Genomic DNA, 26,033 nt, shown 5'->3' with positions numbered 1-26,033 from the left:
TATTTAAGAGGTTTGTCTACTGTTGTATTAAGGTTTGTTGTTACTTATTAGAGAGGTTTGTTTGTTGAGTGATGTGGCATTAGACAAATCTCATTTGGGGTTTGTCTATTGTTAATGCCCTTATGACGAACATATCCGTCACAAACTTGCGACGGATCAAGTATTATCCATATGGAAAGATAGGACAAAACAGATTGTTACTCCCTAAGTATTCTCCTTTTGTCTTATCTATTACATATGAGTATTACTTGATCCGTCGTAAGTTTATGACGAATATACCCATTATAAATGAGAATTTGTGTATAATTTATGACTCGTGTAGAGGTTTAAGTTAAGACGTTTTTAAACGGGACCACATATAGTGACTAGAGAGTGGGGAAAGGAAGAACATTTGACTGACTGTGAAGATGGGCCAGCTCCACGAAATAGTGGATAGATTAGACAAGCAATTGCAATTTGCAGCCACATTTGTCCAGTCAAATAATGCCGCACCGTTTACTTAATGCTTGACCGTACGTACAGATTCTTGAAATGTGAACCCGTTTTTCTGCTCCTAAACAAAAAACAATTATATTAAAATTAATAAAATTATAAAAACTAATTTCTTCTTTTGTTTTACTATGGTGCAACCAGAACCATTACTCCGGTACTCCCTCTGTCCCGATCGTTAGTTTATGAGTGTCTCATTTATTTCTTTACCTTTTTATATTAGAAATGTTTTTGAAGGGTTATTTAATTCCCTAATCCATTGTCCATTACCAGTTTACCACCCACACCTAGTATTATGGACCCTTCTCCTCTCAATACTCTATTCCAAAACAAAAGATAAACAAATGATGAAACAGATGAAGTATATAACAATATCACACAAACACGGCAACATCATTTGACCAACAAAATTAAATACTACTAGTCTCAAAACAATTACTCGTACTACATAACCTAAAAACGAGTACAAAATTACTTCATCCGTTCACTCCAATTTCATGCATTAGGATTTAGGATTATCAAAACGTACAAAATTAGACTATACCAATTACTCAATGGCGTAAAATATCCCAAAGAATCCATTAAAAAAGATCGACGAACAAATCAAGGATTGACCATAGATCGAGGATCTAATTCCTCCACGGCTAGCAGTCTAACGATCTTAGTCCAACCACTCGCACTTTGTTGGACCGCCCGCGTGAACACAGTGATCTCTGACCAGGACCAGGAATTGCCAACCGCAATAATATCGACTGAGACCCGCTAAAAGTGTGAATCACATGACATTTTGCCCACTAAACACTCTAGCTTCCGGTCTTCCACTTCTGACTATTAGTAGCACGCTCACCAACAATGATCGTTCCTTATCAAGAACTGGGACCATATGCTGATATGCACTCACTACGGAGCTGAGAAGTATGAAATCAACGTATGAAAATTGCGTTTATTGGTTATCACTCACGAGAACGTCGCAATTAATTGTTTACGTTTGTTTTTTAAACGAAGATGGAGACGGTGAAGAGATGGACTACTTCATATTGAAAGATTTCACACACAAATGAGTAATCTTCCATACAGAAAACATACTCAAACATACGAGACTCAACTACGGAAAATGTAAACATCCATCGAGACAGTAGTACGGTACTAGTAACATCGACTAGAAGTAGATTTTGAGTCTCATATTATGAGATTGTTACATACTAGTAACATCAGAGACAAAACCAGCGGTTTCCTAATCGCAATGCACAGTATCTAGCTCCAACATGTTCAGAACAACCCATGTACATTATCGCCGGTGTTTTACGTAGTTTGTTACCAAGACAACTTAACACGCCGCCACCATAAGACACAAACACATTACATACTCAGATCAACCAACAAGATTTTTAATTCCTTTATTAGAGTACCACAAAAATAAATGCCTAATAACATTATAGTATTTCGTGAGACGGTTTTGGATTGGGATGGTAGGGATAAGCGTAACGTTTTGTACGAGTGACCACCCAAAAGAGGCGTAATGTAACTAAAACTAGGCATTTCATACTATAGTTTTGGGATCATTTCATATAAATCACCACACCCTGCAGTTCTTGCACTCGTGAAAATATTGCGTAAACTGTTACGAATTACTAACCCAACGGTCAAAACCTAACGGAAAGACAAAAACCACTATTGTCTAAAACCAGATCCATTTCTCAGCTTAGAAAGTTGAAGATGGAAGTATGCAACAAGAGAGTTTCTAATGACAAAAAAACAATTATTACCGGTTCTGTTATGATGAATCAATTCGTAACCTATGACAAATAACAAAAAACTCAGTTATCGAAAGCAACATGCACCAGATATGATGAAGTAATGGGAATGCATACGCCATATGGTCAGAAAAATCTATGAGAAGCATAATAGAATTTTTAGGTACTTCATATTCAACATCAGATGTGAAGAAAACGGAAAGATGTGATCTCAAGTGGAATCCATGACGTTTACCAGTGAAAATGAAGTAGCAGCTGCTCTAGCCAGTTCGTAGACGTGTTTTAAAACATACGGAGTAAAAGACTCGTTCAGTGTAGAAACAGCATAGCATCATTTAGATGAAACTATCTAAGGGAAACTCGATAGGCCATTCTAGAAAAGATACAAACTTAAAGCTTCCTCTATCTAATCAATTTGCTAAAGGTTGGGTTTGGATCAGGTTTTGGGTCCTCCAGTCAAAGGTACAGGTAAAAAAAAGGGCAAAATGGTCTTTCAGAACAAAGATATACCAAAGAAGGAATATAAACAAACGACCGAGACTCACAAAAAGAATACCTAAACACATGGGTAACAGATGGATTACGGTGGACGGTAAAGAAGATACCTAAGTTATCAGGCAAGTCACCAGGAGATGATTTGCTATCCCTAAAATAATCCATGCATGCCCCCCACCACCTCTAAACAACCAAACGCTGAAGGGCAGGAAAGATCATATTCGAGATGGTACCAAGGTCGAAGTGTAAGAGAACATAGGGTACCAAGATAAGATCCTATCAATACTACAAACTTTGCAAATTATTTCAAGGCATTAATGACAGAACAGAAAAATCAGAAATCATTTAAGCACACAAATGATCATTCAACACAAAGCAAGACTGTCACTAACACATTTCAGGCAAATAAGTTAACTATCAATCTGCCCAATATCTATAAACAAATACAGGTTTGGCTTCGTCGTTGTCCAAGGAAACGATATAAGCTTCAAGCTCCCTAGATATTAGCGCAAAACGTGATTACACCCCCTATTTAAATCGGCCCTAAGAAAGCCGTAGTAGCGAAACATAAGCAGGCTTCTCCAAATGTAAGAAAATTTTGTTTCGTCCCCAATATCGCAACGTCCCTTTTTTGAGCGGGTTCCTACATAGAAACATCGTATGATGATTTAACGAGTACGGGTGTTCTAGTTCCAATTATGAACATGGTATTAAATATTGGCCACGGTAGCGCATCGCAACATAGATATCGAGGTTTCGAAGGGGTTACCGTGGCCGTATTTAGAGGCGGCCGGCCTATCAGCCATATTTATAGCGCAATGGCCGAGATCAGGCCAGGACGCTTGTTTCTGACATCAAAACGCAAACCCAAATTTAATACCACGGTTATTATGTATTTAGCGATTAACGTACAAGGTTAAGCATATGGAGAATGGCGTTTATCACCTGCAAAATTTCACCGTTTTAACGTTTGCTACGGCGCCCTCCACCTGACGACCTTGCCCCGGGAAAACGAGCATATTGTAGCCTTAAAATAGCGGAGTCGCGATCAGTCTCATCGAACAAATAACCTGCAAAAGCGAATTTTACTCACGCCACACAATTGACCATGATCCAACTTTAGATGAAATTTGGGCATCGCCTACTAGACCTTTAAAGACGCACACAATCCCTCGTGCATTAGTTCAAGTCGAAAACAGAATCATAATGTTAACAAGTCCCGACCAATTATAGGTTGTCAGATTTAAATAAGATGCTTTATGGTTTGGACAGCACGTAAGAAACCAACCCTATATGCCCAAGTTCCAGCAATTATCCTTTTCGGAAAAAAAATGAAAATAAAAATAAATTCCTTCGTACCGAGAGGAATTAATTGGACGAGAAAGGCAGATGATAAACATGTTAGAACAGCGCCATGAAGAAGGGTTCAGGCATCGAGCTTTCAAATGTTTATATGGTTCTCCTAAACTAAAACCCAAATAATGCAAAGTTAACGCAACATAATCCTTTTAAGAAAAAAGCAAATAACTGGAAAGGTGTCTGCAGGAAAGCTTATGACGCGCTTAAATCCAACGTAAAATCTAAATAAAGATATATGGCCTGTCCAGAAACAACTCCCGGCCTCCAACAAACAAACCAAACTCTGGAAACAGTCCATTGCTCTTATAGTGGAAGGCATATACTTAAATAAATCCGCACGATAAAAAGAAAGGATACCTATCTTACTGGATGAATTAATTGATGCAGTTTCAAAAATAATGTAATCATTTATACGACCATAAGTACAGCCAATCCAAATTTTCTACTAATACTCCGTATCATACAATCCAATAGAAGAACCAATCTTGCGTCCAATGAAGAAACCGACATGGATTACATATTTACAAAGGAATAATAAAAGACAATAAGCTAGTAAGAATTGCATAACCTGGAGGCCCTTAAACATAACTATAACTCATGATTCATGAGCCAAAAAGTAAAATTGAAAATCTAGTATATGAAAACAAAAGTTAAAGGTCAAAGAATTTCAAGCAAATTAACTGAGAACAGACAGCAAAACCCACTTTGAACAGCAGGCAACGCCCAACAAAGAAACCACAATATTGGCTATGATAGGGGTGGAAAGGGAAAAATCATCGCAAAGAGTATCTCCCTACTACCCAGCGCTTATAGTTTCTACCTGATCATGTCAGAGTCTCGGCGGAAAAGAAGTTCACTCAAAGTTCAAACGTATGTTCTGTTTAGCTAGTTAAAAATAAGGGAGAAATGATCAACCCCTACAACGCATCAATTCATGTCAAATGAAATCTGAATGGCTCCCATTCATTTCAAAATACTAACAAGATAAAAAGGCTCAAACTGCTACTTTACTTTCGAAACAAAAAGTAAAATACGCAGCTAGGATAGAAAGCCTCATAATATTGTAGTGATATCTAATCAGCAAGGATTGAACCTCTTATTACAGTACAAGAGCTCTTTTCAAATTCTACTTCTAAGTTCTAACCCCAGTCCTACACTAGTCCCACAGTAATGTCCTCCTCATAAACAAAAGCCAAGGCACTTACATGTTACATAATACATGTGAGCCTATGACCACTACATACATTTAGTCAACACACATCTTTTGCGATTATCCGATGCATCGTGCATACAGTATACCATGAAATTCACATTGATTCAATGTACCTAAAAATTCAGTAGGGGCCACAAAGCTAATGCATACATATAGTAAACCACAAAGATAAGAAGCTATTTTGAAGCAGTAAGCAAGCAAAAAATCCCTGATCGAACTCACCATGTAAGGCATTCAATGCTGTTGCAGCATGAGGCGGGCTCAAAAAGTCAACAAAACACAGCACAAGTGGATCTCCGCCAGGCTAAACATTAAAAAGTAAAATGTTACTAGAAAATCCGAGAATAGCATACTAAAAATTGATGGAACAAATTATTAGCAACATACACGTCTAGATTCCTTGGTCACAAGCCTGACTTCCTTATATCCTACAAAAGGTCGGAAGATGTCTACCAATGACAGTGAAGGAAACAAGGACAATATGTATAAAGAATAACGATATTTAAATAGTATCATGAAATTAACTAGTGAAGGATACGGGCCACTTCCCTGCGAGAGCAGTTTGAGGGCAAGCCCTCCACAAAGATTGTGCTACTAGCATCAGGAGGGAGAGGCACTTCCGACCTACCAGAGCCAAGGTTAGAGCCACGTCCATTCAGTGACATTCCGGGGTCCATTACACCTCCCATGCGAGGATCACTTGCAATACGGTGGTCGACAGCAATCCGAGGATCATTTACCATCCGAGGATCATTGCCAAACCGAGGATCAATGCCCATCCGAGGATCATTAGCTGGGTAACCAGAGCTATGTAAGGTGCCAGTCTCTGCGCCTAGATATGGATTTTGCTGCAACATATCATAAATGTGCTTATATTAGAACCAAACACCAACCAGTGCATCGGGGGTAGGTGGAAAAGGCCCAAATACAAGTATATAGCAATAAGAACGCTAAAAGATCCTTACCCCACTAGGTAGATAATGGTTGTAGGAATGATTAATGGGTTCAGTCTCTCTCATTTGCCGTTGGGGTGCCCTGTTATCCTCGTGAGAATAATAACTAGACGGCTCTTGTCCAGGCGGCGGAACATCTAAGAAACCAAGAAAAAAGATTCATAAAGTCTACAGCGGAAGTCTCCATCTTCAGAAGAAAATAAAAACATTACAAGCAAGGGTGCAGGAGCAGCAATCATCAAACATAATCAAACACAACAGTTTTTTTACCTCAGGTTAGAGCAGCAAGACAATTTAAGCAGTACTACCCAACACATAAATTATCTTGCGGTTCGTAGGGCGTAATCTACGAATGGGACGACCCAGATTGGATATCCGCACACCATGCCCTCCCTTTTCTTTCCCAGCCGAATAAACTTCATATAACCTCCCTAATCTTAGTTTAATAAGCGCGCCTGAGGCACGCCGCCCCTTGGCGTGAGGCGCCAGCCAAATCGCCTCAAGGAGGTGCATGGGATGCAAAGGCGCACGAGCACAACTAGTAAGACGAACTTGAGGCGCATTACTATTAAATCCTACATTTATTCTTCATAATTCTTTTAATTTACCCTTCTCTTCTCCCCTTAATGCTTAATTTTCAATTATAAATTCATGTTAGCACTCTTCAAAAACAAATAGGGGATTATTGTTGCACAAAGAGATGATTTTAAAATATAATAAATGTTTGCTTGATAATCAATGCACCTCCTGTCCATAAGGTGTGCACCTTCGCCTTACCCCTTGTCTCCATGGGACCCCATCACCTCAGTGCACTTTGCCCTTCCTAAACTAAGCCCTAAATTAAACAACTTACTAACTTAGACTACTTAAAGTTGATACCAGATAATGATGATTGATGACGATCAACTTGTTCTGTTGCTTGACAGATAAGAGGACCTTAATTTTGAAAGGCCCGTAACAGCGAGACAATAGGCAGAAAGTGAGTGATGGTGCGCATCTCACTCACGCAAAGCATACTGTTTTCTCGAATAAATTTGCATTGCAACAACACTTTGTGAGATTCTAAAGAGGCTAACATGCAAGTAAAACTGGATATTTGTGTTATTCTCTAATTGCACCGTAAGCACAAGGCCGGCGCCTGAGACATTTTGGCTAAAGCCTCATTATGCTTTGAGCCTGGGCTAGCCAGTTTCCTTAAACGCGCAATCTACTAAATTAACAGCGCAGTACTATGCCTAACAATTCACCAACTAACATTTTTGCTACAAATAACAGCACTAAGATTTGTCCCTTCACCAAATTTACTCTTAAAAAAGTTTCAATTTTGTGAAAATACAAAACTCTTTAACCGCGAAAGATTAACTAGGCAGAAAATTAACAAGACGCAAACTTTCTAAAATTAAACTTCAACAATTAGCAACCCAGATAAAAAAAAAATTACACGTTTAGCTAAAACCCTAAATCACCTAAGCAAAATACCAAAACAATAAGTAAAAACAAGGCAAACTTCAGTCAAATTTCGATTTACAGTCATCAAATGGAGCTTCATTCAAGTGAACGATGTAATCTTTGTTCTAATTTGAATTACATAAAACAGAAAAAACCCTAATTTTGAAGAGTTGAAAAGGGAAAATTGGGGGAAAGAGGGAAATACCGTATTCGTTACGAGGGCGTTTTCCGACGAGTGTTGCGGCGGCTTGCGGTGGCTGCATTGTGTTCTGATATGCATAGTATGGGTCTGACATTTTCGATTTCTAGAGAGAGAAAGCTAAGGAATGGAGAGAGAAACAGGACAAGTTTTCGAGCCAAAGCGAGGAACCACACTATCGCTAGTGTTCTCTACGAGTGCTGATTTGGCTGAGTGTGGACTTGTGTTTGATAATAGACCCGAACTGAACCGTAACCTGAACTGATCCCGAAAAATTATGATTGAAGATCAACTATTTCTTTATTTTTAGGATTTCATTTTGGATTGGATAGATATAGACATAATCATATTCATGATTTCAAGAAATCGAAGTTTGAAATAATTTTGAAATGGAAATGTATAGTTGTTTGATATTTAAACAAATCTCCTTATTTAATCAATTGAATAAGATGAAATGTACAACAGATATCTCCAATCTCTTGTATACATAGTATATAGACATATACGAGTAATATTTGAAAAATGAAGAGGATTTTGGATGAAACAAATTTAATTAAAAATCACTTCGGAGAAGATAAGAAAAAAATGAGAAATTTACATGCTTATACTAGCAAATAAGGTGCATTAACGAATGCCATATTCTTTTGAACTGAAACTGAATTGAAATAAGATTTAATTTGTGAAGATAAAAGCTGAACTGAACTAAACTGAATAGAGCTGAAATTAAGTTTTAAAGAACATGAGCGCACTTATGCTGTTTGTGAGAATAGAACCCTTGATTTCATGGTTGAAGTGAAAGAACTTTTACCACTTGAGCTAACTTTTATTCTCAACAGATACTTTAGATCGTGGTGTTAAAGAATGGATAAGTAGATTCTTAGTTCTAGTTAAGTACTAGCAAACTAAAGAGGCGAGTTTCTCTCCATTTCCTGAAAAGAAATGGAGAGGCCATTTTTCTGAAAAGAAATGGAGAGGTCATTTCCTTTCGGTGGTCCAGATCGTATTTTAACATCATCGAACGGTTCAAAATTTATGGGTAAAAATAAAGGGATAATGAGGTTTGGTGGAAAAAATATTATTAAATGAGTTTAAGAAAGGAAATAGAGAGGAAATGGAGAGAAAGAAATGGAGAGGATCCATTTCCCAAACTAAAGGAGGTAATCATGGACGGTCATATTCTCGACATAGCCTTTAAATTATAATCCAATCACTAATTCAAACCCGTCAACATCAAACCTAAAAGAATCCCTATTAAAAATTAGGATAATGATCCAATTAGTCTTGCTGAAGACGGGTCGGAGCAAGTGACGGATAATGTCACTCACAAAACGAATAGGGGGGACAAGGTGGGGCACCCCCATGTGCTTCCCTCTCTCCTCTATTTGGGTCATTTGTGAAGGAAAATGGTATCCGTCACTCCAAAGTGACGAATACGTGCCGTCACAAATGAGATTTTGGGAATGATCAAACCAATCTAAATATATGTGAATAGTGACAAAGTAGAAAAGTAAGTGACCAACTTACATAATACTCTTATCTTTGATTCCTTGATGATCAAGGCTTTATTTTTCTAACCAAGACAAGTCAACCATCATTTGAGATATAGATAGACATCCATTTACTCATTTTTCATTAATCAAACTCTTATAATCTTCTCAATAATCAAAGTATAATAATGGATGATAAATGGAGTGATGATGCTCCAAGCAAAGTGTATAGCTGCAATAATTGCTTGAATCCTGTTGCCTTTTCCACAGACCTTCTTTCCAAGTCTTTTATGGTCAGTTTTTCTCCTAATAAAGTATTACGGTTTCTCTAATGTGTAGCCTTTCTGCGAAAGTTCCATAAATATTATTTGATCCTGTAATTATCTAACGTATATGGTTTCATAATAATGTTAAACTTTAATTTGCTGACTTTATGTTGAGTTCGTGTTTGATTATGGATTAATTTCAGGCAAAATCAGGACGAGCCGCGATGTTTGGAAGCGCGATGAACGTGACAGTGGGAGAGAAAGAGGACCGGAAACTGATGACCGGGCATTTTACCGTGGGTGATATATATTGTGCAAAATGTGGTCAAGTTTTGGGTTGGAAGTATTTTCGTGCCTATGAACCAAGACAAGTTTACAAGGAGGGCAAGTACATACTTGAATTTGCTAAATTAGTTAAGGCAGCAGCCTAATTGAATGCCTAAAACAATTGTATGCCTAATGTAATTTTCATATCCAACTTGTTCATGTATTTATAAGAAATACAATTATATATGTTATTTGACTTGTATTAATCGTAACTATTATGACAAGAATGTATGAGATGAATAAAATTAAGTGACATGAATGTCGAGTTTAATCAATTGTAATCTTATTTATGTTGCAATTTGAATGGCAATAAGCTCAAAGAGAGAAACAAAACTATAATTATATAGTAAGAGTTAGTCTTGTGTAAAGCGGTTTTACATTAATATAGTTGTAAAATGAATCCAACATAACACTATTAAAAGTAGTTACTAAAAGATCCTTTTTTTGCGATAAGTTTGTGTAAACTAGTTGTCGTAGTTAAGGATGTGTTAAGATTAAAACACGTATTTGAAAGTTAATACAGTTACAAAAATCAAAATAAGGAGTTGATTTAGTACATTTTCTAAAAGTTTTGTTCCCAATAAATGGTTCATGAATGGAAAATTCTAAACATACGGAGTAATTTTTCATAATTTAAAAGGAACGATAATTTGAAAAAAAAAATTGGCACACTACAATAACACGACATGAACCAAGCATAAGATTAACAAGTTAATTTGAAATATGCCAAAAAAATTTAATTAAACGAGCAAGTACAAATGACATAATCTAATCTATGGACTTATTTTTTGTCAAAGTGGAGAAATTCTTGGTTACACTGAGTGTACCACGTTATCGTATATCCTACCGAATGAGAGTAATAAAAGTAAGCAATAGAGTATATTTATATGTTTTTTTTTTGTGTAAACCGGGGTGTCCACCGTCGACAACAGTGTATATAATCCCCTTGCCGCGGGTGCTCTCAAGAAGAGGTAAACGGCTGGCCAAAGAGTTTGCTCCATTCTCATAGGCAGGGTTCGAACCACCCATGACCTCACTGTTAAGAGATGAGGTGAGTAACCACCACACCAAACCCATTTGGTTAGAGTATATTTATATGTAACTATACATAATTTGATCTAAATCGACCTAAATCCCAACCCGATTACAAAAGGTTTCATAACCCAATCCAATCCATACGATAAGATGTCTCATAACACGCTTTTTATTTTTATTTTATTTAAATTAATTGTGACTATCGTCCTAACTCCGAACTCCTGCTAACTGAGATGGCCTTAACCCAAAACAATTAGTCTTGTTGAAGACGGGTCGGAGCAAGTGACGGATAATGTCACTCACAAAACGGATAGGGGGGACAAGGTGAGGGCACCCCATGTGCTTCCCTCTTTCCTCTATTTGGGTCTTTTGTGAAGGAAAATGGTATCCGTCACTCCAAAGTGACGGATACGTGCCGTCACAAATGAGATTTTGTGAACCAAAAATTGGGATCGGATTATATCCCTATTTGCTAGATCACCTAGATGTACTCAAGGTAAAGATACAATCATAGCGCAAGACATGACAAAATCATTGAAACTGTGCAAAAAAATCCAATCATACCTACAATTCCAATCATCCCACCCATGGGATTTCAACTCACAAAGCATTGCACCTAAAATTGCGCGTGTTTGCATAAGAGTATTACCTACTTTTTCTTACCACTTTTCTACTCCAACAAAACAAACAAACACCCCAATTTTACCAAAACACTTCCGTCTTCCACCCACATAAACCCAAAACCTCTCTCTATACTATGGACTTTCAAGTGGTATCAACTACTACCATGGTCTAATAAAAACAATAAATTGGTTACACATAATTAATCACACTAATTAAGAGGTAAATGATCCGAAATCCTCTTTTTGCTAAAATTATCGCTCTATCTAGATCAATAGTTATCATTGTTTGAAATATATAGAGTGGTAAGAAAAATTTCAAACTCGGATAACTATTGACGGGAACAGGAAAAAAATATCATCTTATTCTTATGTAAAACTCCCAAGGAGCCCATTGTTATTTGATTAATCTTTTTGTTTATCACTTGTTTAACTTATGTGGGACTTCTTATGTTCCTTCTTTACTCCATTTTTTTGCCCAAGAAAAAAATAAAATTAAAAATGTCCATTATTTTATTAATTACACTTCCTTAACAACAATCATGTCACTCTCAAGCTTCCCATTTTAATGATATTTCTAGGTGCATGAATCTATAACAATTAATATTACCCAAAACATTAGTTCAATTTTGCACGCTAACCTTCCTTTTTTGGGAATCTTTGTTCATCATAATCATCATCTGATTGTTTTCTTCATTTTTGGGTAATTAATGTTTAATGGGTTTCCCTTTAATTGCATATGATCAGTTTATTTTGATCTAAAGTTGTGATTTTTATGCTTAATTTTTCAGTTTAATTGATTTTATTAATATGGGATTTTTTGTATTTCAGGGGTTTAAGTTATAAAGTGAGTTTTGATGGCTGAATTGAGTGGTCCAAGAGTGTATAGCTGCTGTAATTGTCGAAATCAAGTTTGTCTTCATGATGATATTATTTCCAAGGCTTTCCAGGTATCTTAATCCATTTTTACATTTGATTAAAATGCGTAAAAGGTAAATAAATGACTGAAACGGAGAGAGTAATGTTTTTCAAGTTAAGTTGAATTATAAGGCTATACTTTTGTATAACTAATTAACTAGCTTCTTTGGATGTGTGTACATTATTCATTACCCTGCTTTCTGTCAATTAATTAACTTAACTTTGCCAAAAGGGCACAATTTTGGCTGGATGATTAAGGTTATGTGTTGCCTAGTACAATACTCGGATTCTATGTTGTTTGATATGCTTCTAGTCGAGTTTGAGTAACACATGGTAATTTTGACTGGTTTTATTGCTGCACCATGGACTGAAAGTCTGACACTATGTTAAATATCCGAGTCTGAGCAACATAGCAATTGTGCAGCTTTTTAGTGGTGCATCGTGGATTGAGGCTATGTTATGAAATACAAACTGATTTTGTTATAGCTCAGTCCCAAGAGCAAAATCTTCTGGAGCATTCTTGGCCTGAGTCTATGCCTAATAGACTTCGAGCCTGTCACCCTCGGGTGGCTTACCTGGTATACGTGGTTTGCAGGCTATCACGTACACCCGAGGGTTTACCCAGTGCGCACCAAAGGTAGCGGCTGCGGGTTCCCTGTCACAAAAAAAAAAAAAAAAATATTGAGACACTAGGTACATGCCGATTGGTTGCGCGTCCCTCCTTGTGGCCTGACTGTTACAGGCCTGGTTTCCGAGTCTCATTACCCCCCTATAGCAGTATGCCGATACCCATTACCTCCTTCCTCGGCATGGGAGCCTTACCGTCTTACCTATCTGAAGAATAAATACATTGCGTCATGGATTGTGACTATGTTAAGAAGTTATACTAACCAAACAATAGAAAATTTCCATTTCCTTCCTCCATCCATTTCCCCTTGTAGTGGTCATGGAAGCCTTTTAGGACGAGTTTTTGGTTTTTTGTTATGTTCTTTGAGAGTTGACGATGATTATGTTATTATCCAACGTCCATGATGCAATGTTGTGATTTTAGGGTAGACATGGCCGTGCCTTTTTGTTCTCCCATGCTATGAATGTTGAAGTTGGACCTAAAGAGGATAGACCTCTCATGACTGGCCTCCACACAGTTGCTGATATCTTTTGTGGCGATTGCCGTCAAGTGTTGGGATGGAAGTACTTGCGTGCTTATGAATCGTCCCAAAAGTACAAGGAAGGCAAATTCATATTCGAAAAGTCCAAAATTGTCAAGGAAGATTGGTAGCCGCTTAATAAGCTTCCATAACACTTCGTATGGAAAGCCTGTAATTGCTTTTAACTCCTTTACCTTGTATAGATGTCCCAATCTTAAGTGTTCATTCCTGATCCTTATTCTGTATCCCCGTGCTGTAAAATACTCCCGTCTTTTGTGAATGAAAAAGTCATTGTTCTTCCCACGAGCTTATTGTTCGGAAGTTGCTTTGAATAGGCTCTCAGTCTACACATCGCATTTCAGTTTTGTAAATTCGGGGTGAATTAAGAAGACACGCTGTAATTCTGTAGAATAAATTACATCGGTATTTTCTTATTTCCAGTTATCTTTAATTTACTGACCAGATTCTCCACAAGTACCTCTCCGATTACTACAATCACGCATGGTAGAGAGACCAATCTCTGAAGCGATATTGCCAGAAGAATATGCTATATAGGTGTTGTATGTGTTAAAAATCATATTTTCTGGTGTAAGTTCTTTCTAAAACATGATTACCGGATTCACTATTAATACGCCCTTACCGATTCGCAATTCGCTCTTAAGAGTATTTTTGTTATATGTAGTTTCAGTAAGCGACAAATAGAATTTTCTCTTAACGATTCGCAATTCATGATACCATTTGCTACAACACTGCAAATATTTTAAAAGATAAGGCTAAAACTATAAAATGGAGCTTAGTACTTTCTAAACGCCTTTGTCACCATTATTGTACGAGTATATTAATGCAATGAACAAACACAGCCGGCAGCAAAAAGTGGAGATCTTGGAAGAGATGGGCTCTTATCTGAACTGATTCATCCAATTCTTCCTCATTTTACGATTGCGGTTCATCACTTTTAGTAGCGGGTTCAATGCAGATGTTGGGAATATGTTGAATTATAGGCCAGTCTTTACAAGACAGCATGATACCTAGGAAATAAAGAAATAATAAAAGTTAGTGAAAAGTTGCGGAAACAGTTATGAAGTCTTGTCAATAATCTTAGCCTTAAGTAGTGGGGTATTCTAAAACAGCATGATACCAAATTACCAATGCTCATTTCCATTTGTACCCAAGATACCGTGCCGATTTCCATTTGTTCATAATACTTGTGGATTCAAATTTCTGTAACAGGTTAAACATATTCGCATTTGTGGCTCTTTTCTTGCTACTCCAACTAGCATCCAGGGTACGGTTGTATAAAGAGCGGGTCAAATTTATACAGTAATACAACATTACCTAGAACACGTAACATTGTCGTTCAAGACTGAAAAAAACCGAACCAAGTTGCTCAGTTAACATCATCAATTTCAACTAATAGAAAAGATACAGAGATAAGAATCATCAAACGGGACGATATACTAGTGACGGTATACCAAACGGTAGCAAATTCAATCCTACAAAAGTCTCGTGTACTAAAACAAAGCTTCCACAAAAGACTAAAGTTTCACTATTAAATCAACTACATCAAAATTGAAGACACCAACTAAAGTCTCATGGCTCTTCACTTGATTGATTCAATTCATTGTTCCCCATTATTAGCAGGTTTAATGGTATTACGGTAATGTTAGGAATATGTTGAATTTTGGGCCAGTCTTCTCCTGATTGGCATCTCTCAGCAAGCTCGCTTGAGCATTCTTCAAGGCATAGTGTCTTCAAGTTGGATAGGTTGCTCATCTCGTCCGGCAACGATTTCAATTTGGGACAACATTGTATATCAAGGATGTCGAGGGAGGTGAGGCTGTCAATCCACTTTGGAAGCGCCTCTAATGCTTCACAGTTGATTATTTGTAGGCTTTCCAAAGAAGACATGCCTCGAAACTCCTCAGGAAGATGTTCCATTTGATCTTTGTAAAAACGCAGGGTATGGAGCTTAGGAAGGTAGCTTTTGAGGATGACTGGCTGTCTCTGCTTAACCACCACATTTGAAGGACCGCATCTTTGCTCTGCTACCACCTCGGTTTTGCCACAAACAGTGAGAGTATGTAACGAAGAAATATCTTGTAGAAACTCTTGGGCCAACGAAATAACCAACTCCATGTCCATTTCCACATTATCCAGTATGGGAAATGCAGTCATCTGTTTTATGAGTTGATTGAGATGATTCAGACCCTGATCTTGAGGAGACTCTGTCATACTCCACCATTCCTTCAACATAGGTATGTCTCTGAGGGTTAGCCTTTTGAGGGACGGGAATAAGGGAGTGGAAAGGTAGTTACTTTCGCAGCTACTACCATTTTCTATATACTCCACCTTATCTAATTTCTTTAACTTAAGAAATGTAAGATGAGGGAGTGTGCAATGGATACCTTCTCTCATCCAACTTGGCAACCTCTTTCCTCCATAGTTCTTTATTGTCAGCTCTTCTAGATCAGCACCGGGCTTGAGGTTCTCTAGCACCATCTCATCCTCTATTCTACTCTCTCTAAATATCATACTAAACTTACTAATCTCTTTCTTGTCCAGATTTACAGCTCTGGCTCCAGACACTAGATCATTTGATCGGTCAACCACAACGATTTTCAACTCGCCCTTAAGATTATCAAGATAGCCCAGGTCTGCTAGATCACACGCCAATTTAGCCTTCAATTTATAGGAAGTGAAAGAGTTGCTTGGTTTTCCCACAACGAAATAATTTAGTGTTTCAAGACGTGTCAGGCTGGTCAACCCCTTGGGCATATGACTCAATTTGTTACAACCATAGAGGATAAGGTGTCTGAGTGCCACTAGCTTGCTTATTTCCTCGGGCAACTCTTCAAGGCTTCGACAGTAGGATAGGTCAAGTAAGTACAGATTCACTAGCTGTGTAATTGATTCGGGGAGTTTATGGATAGAATTTCTCGAAAAGTCGAGATACGTCAGGTGGATCATTTTGCCTATTGATCTTGGCAGTTTATTAATCCCTAGCCCATGCATCCGCAGTACCCTCAAAGACTGAAATTCCCTCGAAGACTGAAATTCTAATGGGAAAACTCTAACTTGCTTATAGGAACGAAGATTTTCTGTTGGAAGAGGGAGAAGAACCGATTTCAACTGCTTTGTTTTGAATAGTGATGATGGGACTTTGAAAGACGAGTCTTCTGTTAAATGGTATGATACATGACAAACTTTTTCATCAAATTCATTTGTATTTGAATCTGCCATCTTATACTTATACCCACCAATCGAGAGCACTAAATCATGCATCAGGTTGTGCATCTGAAAAACATCAGGGCACTTGTATCCATCCCTATTGTTACTAAAGAAAAACCCTCGATTTAGCAAGCACAACACATATCCTTCTGCCACCTCTTCTAAACTTTGATTAGCATACTCGCCCTCAACATATCCCATGGCAATCCAAAGACGAATGAGCATACTTTTTTCAAACTGGAATCCCTTTGGGAACAAAGAGCAGTATAGAACACATGGTTTTACCCTTGTACCTAATTGATCATAACTGAGTTTGAGAGTGCCCATGATGTCACGGCCATAGGATACAGAATTTGCAAGCTCATTCCAAACAGCTCGCCATTCCTGGACAGTATTTTTACCCACTAAAAGGCTTCCAATTGCCCGTATAACAAGAGGGACGTTAGGACACATCTTTGCAATCTCCTTCGCAATGGCCTCCACCCCTGGCTCATACCATTCTGTAGCAACCACATAATCAAAGAGGAGCAATGAATCATCATCTCCTAAATCACTAACAATTAATGGGTCATGGGTCCCAATAATTCTAGCAACTGTTTCGCTACGTGTGGTAAGGAGAACTTGACTCCCCTCAGCCCCGACCCTGAGCAGGGCTCTCAATTCTAGCCATTTTGCTCTCAAACTGTCGTCATCCCACACACCATCTAAAACAAGCAGAAACCTCCTCCCGGCAATTGCTTTAAACAGACGCCGTTGGAGCTGATCGATCTCGTAGTCGAGAGCTTTTTCATCAGTGGCACACGTCACCATCTGCCGTAATACATCCTTGACGTTAAAATCTTGGGTGACAGAAACCCAAAGCTGCAAATCAAAATATCTTTTAATTCTTTCATCATTGTACACATACTGAGCCAATGTAGTCTTCCCAACTCCACCTATTCCAACAAAGGAAGCAACAGGGAGGACACCAGCAGCGGCGGAGGAGCTTAATAACAAGCTTACCATCTTATCCCTGTCTCCATCTCTTCCAATCACCATATGAGCACTCATATATGACCTTGATACATTGCTCAATGTTCGGGTTTGGTTCAAAGTTGACGAGCTTATTATGCTCCCAAATAGTGCATGGTTACTTGCAATGCGACGCAGTTCACCCGTAATACGCTTGATTGTCCTAGCATCCTTGAAGGAGGAGACGAGCTGGTTTGAAGGGGAAAAGAACAAGCGCACCTCTATGATGAACTTAGTTCCGCCCATGCGTTCTTTCTGCCTGGCTTTTGCGGCTTTTGCATTTTGGAAATCAATTAATTTGGCATGTGCACGTTCAAGCTTCTCGACCACATCTCGTTGAGAATGGCTACAGACCTGCACAGCATGTGCGTCATGAATTGTAGCTTCAATGGTAGTTTGGATGTCCTGAAGCCCTTTTATTTGGGAATCAATGTCAGCTGCACAAACTATTGATTTGCAAACTTTGGAACCCACCTTCTCTACAATAGTTTTAACCACCTCAGTGACTATTAATTCAGCCATTCAGCCTTTTTGAAAGAATGTTATAAAGGTTTGTTTCTTTTGGCAAGATGAAGATTGCATAAGTTTTAAAATTTGGTGTTAAGAAGATGATTTATTGATTAGTTACACTTGGATTTATATCTGTTAATCTGGCTGTTAAGATAAAAAAAGGAATTTTCCTGGAGCTCGGAAAGAAATGAGTTTGCTGATTCAAGCATGAATATTACACTAATATTCATTTCAGGTAGTGTCTTGGAAATTATGTGGCTAGTATATAATAAACTCCATATCAAAATGTTCTTATCTTCTCACCTGCTACGGCAATTTCCCGGTAATTACAAGGAAATAATGGGGTTAGTTAGTACAAAGAAAGCGATGACGAGATTTAAAAAAAGGATTTAAATAAGGAATGGACAGACTATTTATAAATACTTTCTTTCTTTGATTGAGTTTATTTAAACAAAAGCAAAGTTGTGGGGTAGTAAGAGTAACTGTTAAAAGTCGAGTTCGTTTCAGCTCTACGCACGACTCTCTCTAACAGACGACCCTTAAGATTAGGCAACATCTGCTACTATGGTGTAGAGTAGACTGGGGGCCAGTGGGGGTATTTTTTGTTGTAATTTTAGTAGAAATGCTGTCTTTGATGGAGAGCAAATAAGAATCATAAAGATTAACAAAAGAAATAGCACAATCAGGGTTGACAAGCAATAAATCAATTTGAATCAGTCTGCGATGTTGAAATTAAGCTGATTACTCGCGCTAAAAAAACACCAGAAAAAAAAAAAGTAGAAACGGAGGTAGATGCCATCAAAAGCCATTAGAAAGAGAGCAATTGTCAAGACTGGGTTAGTTATTATCATCATAAGGATACTGGTAATTTAAGGGCTTTGCACGGATAACAAAAACACAGAGGTAAGGCAGGCAGGCTGCATACATCCGACCCCCTTTACCCTCAATTTACGGTTACTCTTGACTCTTGAGACAGTGGGGTAATATTTTCGTTGATGCAACAGGAACTTAAGGGAGGGGGATGGAAAGCATATAAACAAATTAGCCAATATATAGACCACACTGTTAACATCGTCTATTAGCAAATTATTATCTGATAAATAATACTTTTGGCTCCATTTTGTAAAACTTTACTTTTTGAGCATACTAAAGAGCATGAAGTAGTGCACTCAGCTTTGTAGTATACTGAAATATGTGTGTGGTGATTCTAGCATGAATATTGGCGTGCTGCACTTCAACTAAAGTCTAAAGTCAAGGTCTTTCTTATAAATAATAGGGAGTACTTTCTTTTTTTATTATGCTCACCAGCTTTGGTAATTTCCAGGTAATGTGCTGGATGGTATGGCATTAAGTTTCCCTTAAGACGACAGTATCCGTCTTGAGATGAAAACGGGTTCAATATGCTTCCATTGGCATACATAGAACAAATCTTTTGTTAGTCCCTATGCATCTTCCTTTTGTCTCATCTATTATACTTAACCCGTTTTAAGTTTACGACGGATATTACCGTCTGAAAAAAAAATTGTAGTAATATGGAGTACTACCTATATGGCTATATAGTACAGAGTATATACTCCAAAATCCAAATCAGAATGTTTCTATCTTCTCACCTGCTACGGCAATATCCAGGTAATGTGTTGGAAATAATATGGTTAGTATTAAGATAGCGAATTAACGATGATAAGTTATTAAAAACAGAAAAAGACAAAAGGACTTACGTAGAGAACGGACAAATAATTATAAATATTTTATTTGATTGATTGAGTTTATTTAAACAAAAGAAAAATTGTGGGGCAGTAAGAGTAGGAGTCACTGTTAAAAAATTTACACAAAATTCCCTAACAGACGACCCTTGTGATTAGGTAACATCTGCAACTGTGATGTAGATGAAGATATAGATAAACAGAAATGAATAATGTCTCCAAAAGCTATGAGAGGCTATGTAGTCGAAATAAGGTATTTGGCAACGGAAATTTGGTTTCAAATGTCAATGTCTTGTCAACTGAAATTTGGTTTCAAAAGCAATTCTATCTATCCGGCAATTCAGAGGACTTACCAGAAGCGATAACCACTGCAGCGCCCTCGAATTAAGCAAGCAAATTCTTGTTCTCAATGACATAATTACCGCCATGCCTACTGTCGAAATGCAAACTGCAGTATCGAAGTGCGCTACAGCCCCAAATGCGAACGCATGGTCCAATACATTACCAAACTATCCTGAGAGGACAGCAATGAGACTATTCCTTAGAAAAGTTGTCTTCAAGAAAGATATTTAAGAGCCATTGTTCCTTGAAGCATTTCTACATATAACACAGAAGAGGGATAGGTCAAAATCAGCAGGAACAAATAGCATTATTAAAACCTGTTCACAAGTGAAAAACACCAATCAAACCACAAAAATGCAAAGTCCAGCAGTACGGAAATGAGGATAAGTAATGTGAACAGAACACACCACTCGACCAATATAAACCTAATCATAGAAGTTTCATTGTTTTCTAAATTTGGAGCAGAAAATTATAATAGGTCGGAATTTCTTAAGTAATAACAATAACAATGATAATTAGACACCAAACATATTGTTTAAACTCGCAAGGGCAAAAATAGCAATCAGACATTCAGACATGAGTATGTTTACAGGAGTGTGGCTAGTTTCAGCCCAGATAGTGTGAATTTTAGGCTAAGTAGATGCAGTTGAACAAAATATTTACTACAAAATACCATAAGACATAATTGCCAGACCACAGGGTCACTCTACAGCTTACTACAACATAGCGAATTTTCTTCCCCATTTTTAGCGGGTTCAATGATAATGTTGGGAATATGTTGAATTTTAACCAGTCTTTGCCTGATGGCGCCTGGCCTCTCTCCGCAATCTCCGTCGAGCACCCATCAAGGTATAGATACTCCAAGTTGGATAGGTTTCTGATCTCGTGCGGCAACGATTTCAATTCGGGGCAATTAACTATATAAAGGTATTCAAGGGAGGTGAAGCTGTCAATCCACTCTGGAACCGCCACCAATGCTTCACCATATATTGCTAGGATTATCAAAGAAGACATACCTCGAAACTCCTCGGGAAGATGTTCCATTTGACTATTGTGAACAGTTAGGTGACGGAGCCAGGGAAGGTAGTTTTTGAGGAGGATGACTGGTTGTCTCTGCTTAATAGTCACATTTGAAGGACCACATCTTTGCTCACCAACAGTGAGGTTTTTTAAAGAAGAAATACCTTGGGCCAATGAAATAACCAACTCCATCTCCATACTCGCTTCCTCCAATTTGGAAAATGCAGGCATCCATTTTAGGAGTTGATTCTGAACCCGATCTTCAACAGAATCTGTAACACTCCGCCATCCCTTCAACCTAGGTATGTCACTGAGGTGGAGATGTGTAAGGGACGGAAATAAGGAAGTGGAAGGGTCCTCATCTGCGAGAACTACCATGTCACTTTTGCTGCTACTACCATTTTCTATGTACTCCACCTTATCCAATCCATTTAAGTATAGACTTTGAAGATGAGAGAGTCTTCCAAAAGAGCACATATTTATGCATTCTTTGCACTCATCTATTTTAATATCAACCAGATTTGGAAGCCAGCAATGGATACCTTCTCTCATCCAACTTGGCAACCTCATCCCCCCATACTTTTCTATACTCAGGTATGTCAGATCAGCACTGAGTTTGAGGTTCTCTAGCACCATCTCATCCACTAATCTACTCTCCCTAAATATCATAGTTAAATACTTTAACTCTTTCCTGGCTAGATTTGAAGCTTTGGCTTCTGACACTATATCCTTTGATCGATCGGCCAAAATGATAGTCAACCTCCTCTTAAGATTATCAAGACAGTCTAGGTCTGATAGATCACACGCCAATTTAGCCTTAGATTCATAGGGAGTGACAGAGTTGGCCGGTTTTCCCACAACAAAAAGGCCTAGTGTTTCAAGACCTGACAGACTCCCCAATCCCCTGGGCATATAACTCAATTTGTCACAACCAACGAGGTGAAGGTGTCAGAGCACCACTAGTTTGCTTATATCTTCGGGCAGCTCTTCAAGGTTTTAAAAAAAAGATGAGGATTTACATAGAGAACGGACAGACTATTATAAGTACTTTATTTATTTGTTTGTTTGATTGAGCTTATTTAAACACAAGAAAAGTTGTGGAGTAGTAAGAGTCACAGTTAAAAGTCGAGTTCGCCCGCCTCTACACATAACTCTATAACAGACGACCCTTATGATTAGGCAACATCTGCAACTGTGGTGTAGATGAATGATGAAGATACAGACAAACAACAATTAATATAATGTTGTGAAAAGCGATGAGCCGATGAGAGTCTAAGTAGCTGAAAGTAATTTTTGTTGTATTGAGTGGTAGCGAAAGAAATAGCAGAAAATCAGAGTTGGCAAGCAATAAATCAGTTTGAATCAACTTATCCATCCGACAGTTCAGAGGACATACCAGAAGGAATGACCACTCCAGCACCCTTGAAATAGGCAAGCAAAATCTTGTTCTTTTAAAGATCTCCATAGTTCTCAATTCATAATGACATATTTGAGGCCATGCCTACTGTAGCAAGTGTCGAAGGGAGCTACAATGCCAACTGCGAATGCATGCACCGATACATTACAAACCTATCCCGAGAGGACATCAATGATGCTATTCCCAAGAAAAGTTGTCTTCAAGAAAGCTATTGAAGAGCCAATGTTGCTCGAAGCGTGTCTACATATATCACAGAAGAGGAATTGATCAAAATCAGCCAGAACAAATAGCTCTATTGTTAAAACCATGTCAAATGTGAACATCATCATTCAAAATACAAAAATGCAATCTCCTGCCTACGGGAATCAGGATAAGTAATGAATGCGCCAATATAAACCTGATCGTAGAAGTTTTCTTGTTTTCTTAATTTACAACAGACAAATTATAAGTCATAATTTCTCAAGTAATTCCTGTAATTACTATAATTAGACACCAAACTTATTGTTGAACTCGAAAGGGCAAAAATTACAATCTCTGCATGATTTTGATTAGTTTCACCTTGGATAATGGATAGGAACATGTTTTAGTTTTATTTTTAGGTAATTGGTAGACTACAACTTTCTGAAACACTACGAATCACGTCTGGTGAAAATGGTGTCTTTTAAGTTTTAACTCCATAGGTGCAATCATTTTTTTTTTATAACGTACTTCAACTAAGCTCAAGGTCATGATAAATCTTGCAAGCCGATCTCTAGCTTTGCATTGTGTAGACACTGAACTCTAGTTATATTACTCTAGAGCTTAAGTGAGCTCAGAATCTGACGGATTGGTTACATTACTACCAGCAATTATGAAATGAACAACAGCGAGTAGATGCTGCCTTAATGAAGCAAAGAAGAGAAATTCATCTCTATAGTTGGATTTATAAGCTTGTAACTATCTTTCAGTGATTATCTACTTATGCAGAAACAAAGTACTTTACAACGCAAACATGCTGAGCCATCAATGAATACACTGGTAGATGCCATCAAAAGCCATTGGAAAGAAAACCACTGTCAAGACTCGATTAATTATTACTCGTCATAACGATACTAATAATCTAAGGATTTTGCATGGATAAAGGAAATACAGAGGTAAGGCAGGTTGCATACATCCGGCCCCCTTTTGCCACAATTAAGAGTACCTTTGAGAGTTTTGAGGCAATGGGGTAATGCTGTTGTCAGGGGCGGAGCCAGAAAGTAAAGGTATCTAGGGCTAAATTTAAATAATATATAAGTTAAAAAATTTAATAAGCACCAAAAAAATAAAAATTCAAAATTTTAAATTCAAAAATCAGTTAAAAAATTTATACTAAGTCTCACTCGTTCGACTTGAAATTATGCGTATTGATTGGCACCTTTAGAGTAATCAAAATTACTTGGATAAAGAAAGGGAAGTATATAACACGTTTTGTGATTTGATTATAACTCACTCAGACATAAAATGGTATTCCTCCCGTATCAATTATTAGACAAACAAATGATTGGGATTAAGGGAGATTAAAATGGATTAAAAACTAAATTACTTGGTTACGCGAAGTAAATAGTTGTTCAGAATATATAATACTCCCTCCGATCCAGACCAAAGGTAACATGGGAAAAAATGGAGTATTTAAGAAAAGGTGGAAAAAGTAAGGGTAAAGAGGGAAAAAATAGGTGGGCCATGTAATTTTGTGTTTAATTGTATGTTGGTAGGTGGGGTATGTAATGGTATTTTGTGTAAATATCAAATGGGTATAAGGATAATTTGGTAATGTTGTGGGCCAAATAAGGAATGTTACCTTTGGTGTGGATCGTCCGTTTATAGTAAGTGTTACCTTTGGTCTGGATCGGAGGGAGTATGAAATACCAAGAAAATTATAACACATAGAAGCCTCATGGATGGAGTACGAAAAAAAATAAAGCATGAGAAATACCAAGAAAATTATAAAAAGATTGTATTTAGATAGAAGGGGAGACGGAATGGGGAAAACAAAGAAAGCAAAACAATATTACGGAAAAAAAAAAGAAACAGGATTAATTTTATTCTCACACATTATTGTTTACTTAAAAAAGAAGTACAAATATGAGTGTGTAATAGACCTCGAACTCCCGTTTCTTTTGTGGGAAGTGAGAGTTCAACCAGAAAGCTACCAATGTCTATATGATTTATCTATATCACTGTATTCTATATATTTTATTTTCTGAAACTATCTCGGGCTGCAGCCCGAGTAGCCTAGGCCCAGTTCCGCCCCTGGCTGTTGTTGACGATGTAACGGGAATTCAGGGGGGTGGATGGACAGCATATAAACAAATAAGCGAATATATAGACCACACTATTAACATCGTCTATTAGCAAACACAAATTCCTGTTTAAGACGGACACTATCCATCTAAATTAACGAAGAAAAGAGACATAGTAGCTTAGTAAAGACGAATCACATTCCATAATTTTCAGCGACAGTCAAAGAACCGTAATCTCAGTAACAAATTGACAGAAACGTAAGAACGAATCGGAAAATTGATAACTACTATATTATTTCTAACAAACACATTCCTCGCCAAATAAACAATTCCTCAAAACTTCCAAATTTAACTTAAGCTACAATTAACTAATCATAGCATCTATCTAACTCCATAAAAATTGCAAAATTCACAAATTCACATATCGAAATAATCAGCTACACAGACAAATATCCGACGACATCGCAGCAACGAAATGGAGGAAACGGAAGAATGAATAGTTACCTTACCAATGATGAGAGAGTAAAGGAGGAGGTAATTGTAGCGGAAATTTGGTGGATTCAATTGTAGCCAAGAATGAAGATAGAGATACGAACAATGGGCAGGACAATACCTCCATTGTTGTTTTCAGAAACGACCGAGAGGAGTGAGGACGGAGAGAAGACGGGGTAATTGCCTCATTGGAGAGTATTTTGTTTGCGGATCGGGTTAAATATCAGATCCGTTTCATTTTGGGATGTCAATTTAGTTCTTGTCTGATTCATTTAACATAAATCAATTGCAATGGAAACACTTCACATAAAAGTTTTTTCTATTCCCACGTCATTTT

The 26,033-nt window shown here is 37.6% G+C and overlaps 5 protein-coding genes across 9 annotated transcripts; 2 read left to right on the top strand and 3 right to left on the bottom strand.

The window, feature by feature from the left end:
* Window positions 1-864: 864 nt before the first annotated feature.
* Window positions 865-8,116, bottom strand: LOC141656751 (RNA-binding protein 1-like). 3 transcript variants are annotated; one of them, XM_074463796.1, is made up of 7 exons: window positions 7,918-8,116; window positions 6,276-6,400; window positions 5,849-6,158; window positions 5,698-5,759; window positions 5,533-5,614; window positions 3,684-3,808; window positions 865-1,397 (listed from the first exon to the last, which is right to left on the bottom strand). In XM_074463796.1, exons 1-6 carry the CDS (start codon window positions 8,006-8,008, stop codon window positions 3,702-3,704), a joined length of 777 nt encoding a protein of 258 aa, XP_074319897.1. In that variant the 5' UTR covers window positions 8,009-8,116; the 3' UTR covers window positions 865-1,397; window positions 3,684-3,701. The 3 variants fall into 3 exon arrangements, 2 of the variants coding, with proteins under 2 accessions (XP_074319897.1, XP_074319896.1); XR_012548560.1 differs by lacking the exon at window positions 865-1,397 and adding an exon at window positions 3,057-3,381 and having other exon boundaries at window positions 3,651-3,808; XM_074463795.1 differs by lacking the exon at window positions 865-1,397 and adding an exon at window positions 3,057-3,381.
* Window positions 8,117-9,586: 1,470 nt separating this feature from the next.
* LOC141654849 (protein yippee-like At4g27745) lies at window positions 9,587-10,095 on the top strand. Its single transcript, XM_074461963.1, has 2 exons — window positions 9,587-9,691; window positions 9,868-10,095. Exons 1-2 carry the CDS (start codon window positions 9,587-9,589, stop codon window positions 10,093-10,095), a joined length of 333 nt encoding a protein of 110 aa, XP_074318064.1.
* Window positions 10,096-11,541: 1,446 nt separating this feature from the next.
* Window positions 11,542-14,015, top strand: LOC141656760 (protein yippee-like At4g27745). Of its 2 annotated transcripts, none has more exons than XM_074463806.1 (3): window positions 11,542-11,869; window positions 12,478-12,596; window positions 13,616-14,015. In XM_074463806.1, exons 2-3 carry the CDS (start codon window positions 12,504-12,506, stop codon window positions 13,841-13,843), a joined length of 321 nt encoding a protein of 106 aa, XP_074319907.1. In that variant the 5' UTR covers window positions 11,542-11,869; window positions 12,478-12,503; the 3' UTR covers window positions 13,844-14,015. The 2 variants fall into 2 exon arrangements, with proteins under 2 accessions (XP_074319907.1, XP_074319908.1); XM_074463807.1 differs by lacking the exon at window positions 11,542-11,869 and adding an exon at window positions 11,945-12,349.
* A 1,035-nt stretch (window positions 14,016-15,050) lies between these two features.
* Window positions 15,051-25,975, bottom strand: LOC141656759 (disease resistance protein RGA2-like). Of its 2 annotated transcripts, XM_074463805.1 has the most exons (5): window positions 25,714-25,975; window positions 22,923-23,183; window positions 20,518-20,761; window positions 17,943-18,305; window positions 15,051-17,801 (listed from the first exon to the last, which is right to left on the bottom strand). In XM_074463805.1, the coding sequence occupies exons 3-5, from the start codon at window positions 20,590-20,592 to the stop codon at window positions 15,303-15,305; spliced, it is 2,937 nt and encodes a 978-aa protein (XP_074319906.1). In that variant the 5' UTR covers window positions 20,593-20,761; window positions 22,923-23,183; window positions 25,714-25,975; the 3' UTR covers window positions 15,051-15,302. The 2 variants fall into 2 exon arrangements, with proteins under 2 accessions (XP_074319906.1, XP_074319905.1); XM_074463804.1 differs by having other exon boundaries at window positions 15,051-18,305.
* LOC141654848 (putative disease resistance protein RGA1) lies at window positions 21,134-22,438 on the bottom strand. Its single transcript, XM_074461962.1, has one exon. It carries the CDS (start codon window positions 22,436-22,438, stop codon window positions 21,134-21,136), a length of 1,305 nt encoding a protein of 434 aa, XP_074318063.1.
* Window positions 25,976-26,033: the final 58 nt, after the last annotated feature.

The sequence above is a fragment of the Silene latifolia genome, chromosome 5 (genome assembly GCF_048544455.1).
Source record: "Silene latifolia isolate original U9 population chromosome 5, ASM4854445v1, whole genome shotgun sequence".
NCBI classification, from domain to species: Eukaryota; Viridiplantae; Streptophyta; class Magnoliopsida; order Caryophyllales; family Caryophyllaceae; genus Silene; species Silene latifolia.
This window is presented reverse-complemented; position numbering and strand designations above follow the sequence as displayed.

What these genes read in the sequence shown, in the direction of transcription:
- LOC141656751 (XM_074463796.1), bottom strand. Translation starts at nt 8,008, where the DNA reads ATGTCAGACCCATACTATGCATATCAGAACACAATGCAGCCACCGCAA. An exon ending in CTCTCGCAGGGAAGTGGCCC is followed by an intron (nt 5,760 to 5,848) that starts GTATCCTTCACT and finishes TGTCATTGGTAG; the next exon opens with ACATCTTCCGACCTTTTGTA. An exon ending in AGCATTGAATGCCTTACATG is followed by an intron (nt 3,809 to 5,532) that starts GTGAGTTCGATC and finishes TCGCTTTTGCAG; the next exon opens with GTTATTTGTTCGATGAGACT.
- LOC141654849 (XM_074461963.1), top strand. Translation starts at nt 9,587, where the DNA reads ATGGATGATAAATGGAGTGATGATGCTCCAAGCAAAGTGTATAGCTGC. An exon ending in TTCTTTCCAAGTCTTTTATG is followed by an intron (nt 9,692 to 9,867) that starts GTCAGTTTTTCT and finishes GATTAATTTCAG; the next exon opens with GCAAAATCAGGACGAGCCGC.
- LOC141656760 (XM_074463806.1), top strand. Translation starts at nt 12,504, where the DNA reads ATGGCTGAATTGAGTGGTCCAAGAGTGTATAGCTGCTGTAATTGTCGA. An exon ending in TTATTTCCAAGGCTTTCCAG is followed by an intron (nt 12,597 to 13,615) that starts GTATCTTAATCC and finishes TTGTGATTTTAG; the next exon opens with GGTAGACATGGCCGTGCCTT.
- LOC141656759 (XM_074463804.1), bottom strand. Translation starts at nt 20,592, where the DNA reads ATGGCGGTAATTATGTCATTGAGAACAAGAATTTGCTTGCTTAATTCG. An exon ending in TGCAGTGGTTATCGCTTCTG is followed by an intron (nt 18,306 to 20,517) that starts GTAAGTCCTCTG and finishes CATGCTGTGCAG; the next exon opens with GTCTGTAGCCATTCTCAACG.
- LOC141654848 (XM_074461962.1), bottom strand. Translation starts at nt 22,438, where the DNA reads ATGCCCAGGGGATTGGGGAGTCTGTCAGGTCTTGAAACACTAGGCCTT.